The sequence below is a fragment of the Aplysia californica genome, unplaced genomic scaffold (assembly GCF_000002075.1).
Source record: "Aplysia californica isolate F4 #8 unplaced genomic scaffold, AplCal3.0 scaffold00109, whole genome shotgun sequence".
NCBI lineage: Eukaryota > Metazoa > Mollusca > Gastropoda > Aplysiida > Aplysiidae > Aplysia > Aplysia californica.
The window spans coordinates 1,178,475-1,179,849 of record NW_004797379.1 but is presented as its reverse complement, the minus strand read 5'-3'; the positions used below and the strand labels follow the sequence as shown (position 1 = coordinate 1,179,849).

Here is a 1,375-nt window from a genome sequence, read left to right as displayed (position 1 = left end):
TCTCTCTCTCTGTGTGTGTGTGTGTGTGTGTGTGTGTGTGTGTTTCCCTCCCGCAATTATTCTTTTTTTTAAAGCAACAAAAAAACCCAAAACAAACAACAACAACAAACCCTCTGCCCTCAGTCTTTTCTTTTGATTTATCTGCAGAACATTGTCTTTCGATGAAGTATGTGTGGCAATTGACAGAGGCGGGACGGTTGTGAGGGATTCATCTGAGGGTACCCCTTATTGGTATGTGAAAAACGAATAAAACAAAATTTTTTTAAGAAAAGAAAAGAAATAGAAAGAAAACCCCCAACCATTCGCGCCAAGCATTAATAACAACAACAACAACAACAACAACACAAACTTCCCCAAAGCAATTTAAAACATAATACGCATATCAAAGGTCAACTTCAACTCGAACTGCATGATTCTTTCCACTTGCAGATAGATCGTATTTTCGGCTGCCCTCCCCCGACCCCCTCCAGCCCACACCCCCATCCCCTTTTCCCTCTTTTCCTCAACCCCTAACTCATTTAAACACATACTCTCTCTCTCTCTCTCTCTCTCTCTCTCTCTCTCTCTCTCTCTCTCTCTCACACACACACACACACACACACACACAAAAACACACACACATACACACACACACACAAGCATACACACGCACAAAGGTCTCAAGTATAATAGTGTTATTATTAAGCACAATGATCAATCTTCTCAATATTAAGTACTAATACCACTAGCTGTTCAGAGCGTGATGGGTGAGAGAAAAAAAAACCCCGTGACGGTCGCACTAACACTTAAGTTTGATGTCAAGTTGAGCCCTCAAAACATGAGGCAACTTGGTGAAGTCAGGCGCTCGAGAAATAAGGAAACTAAAGGAATCGCATTGGGTATTTTTTTTTCCTTCGAATTTTCTATCTATCTGTTGGTTTTTTGGGGGGGTTTTTTGTGCCCAGTACATATTATGTTAATTTAAAAACACATGCATGTGTTAATTAATTTAACCGAAAAATGTCGATCAAGGGCACAGCAGATGCAAATTAGCAGTTTCCAAGTTATGGAAGTCACCAAAATTTGGTGGTCATTTTATATTGGAACAAGGCGACCTCCACCGCATTCAGCTGCACAATTTTATCTCGACTTCTACTCGAGATAAATGGGTAATTTTTAATCTGCAAAAATAAGAAAAAAGGTTTACGATTATACCAATAACTCCAGTTGCCCAAAATTTGACTAGCGCGTAATTCCACCACTTACTAACATACACAATATTATTATTATTATCCTGCAGTCCTCAATTGGCCCGCGGCCTCCAACGTTTGCGAGCGCGGATAAAATAATAATATGTGTGCTTTCGTTTGTATGTGTTGATGTGTGTGTATGTGTT

The 1,375-nt window shown here is 39.8% G+C and overlaps 1 protein-coding gene across 1 annotated transcript in view; it reads left to right on the top strand.

The window, feature by feature from the left end:
• LOC101863661 overlaps positions 1–1,375 on the top strand; it is a gene marked incomplete in the record, with an annotated part of 27,502 nt that overhangs the window by 24,639 nt on the left and 1,488 nt on the right. Inside the window, 1 exon segment of the mRNA XM_005095640.3 lies at positions 148–231. Within this exon segment, the coding sequence (XP_005095697.2) occupies positions 148–231 (84 nt within the window).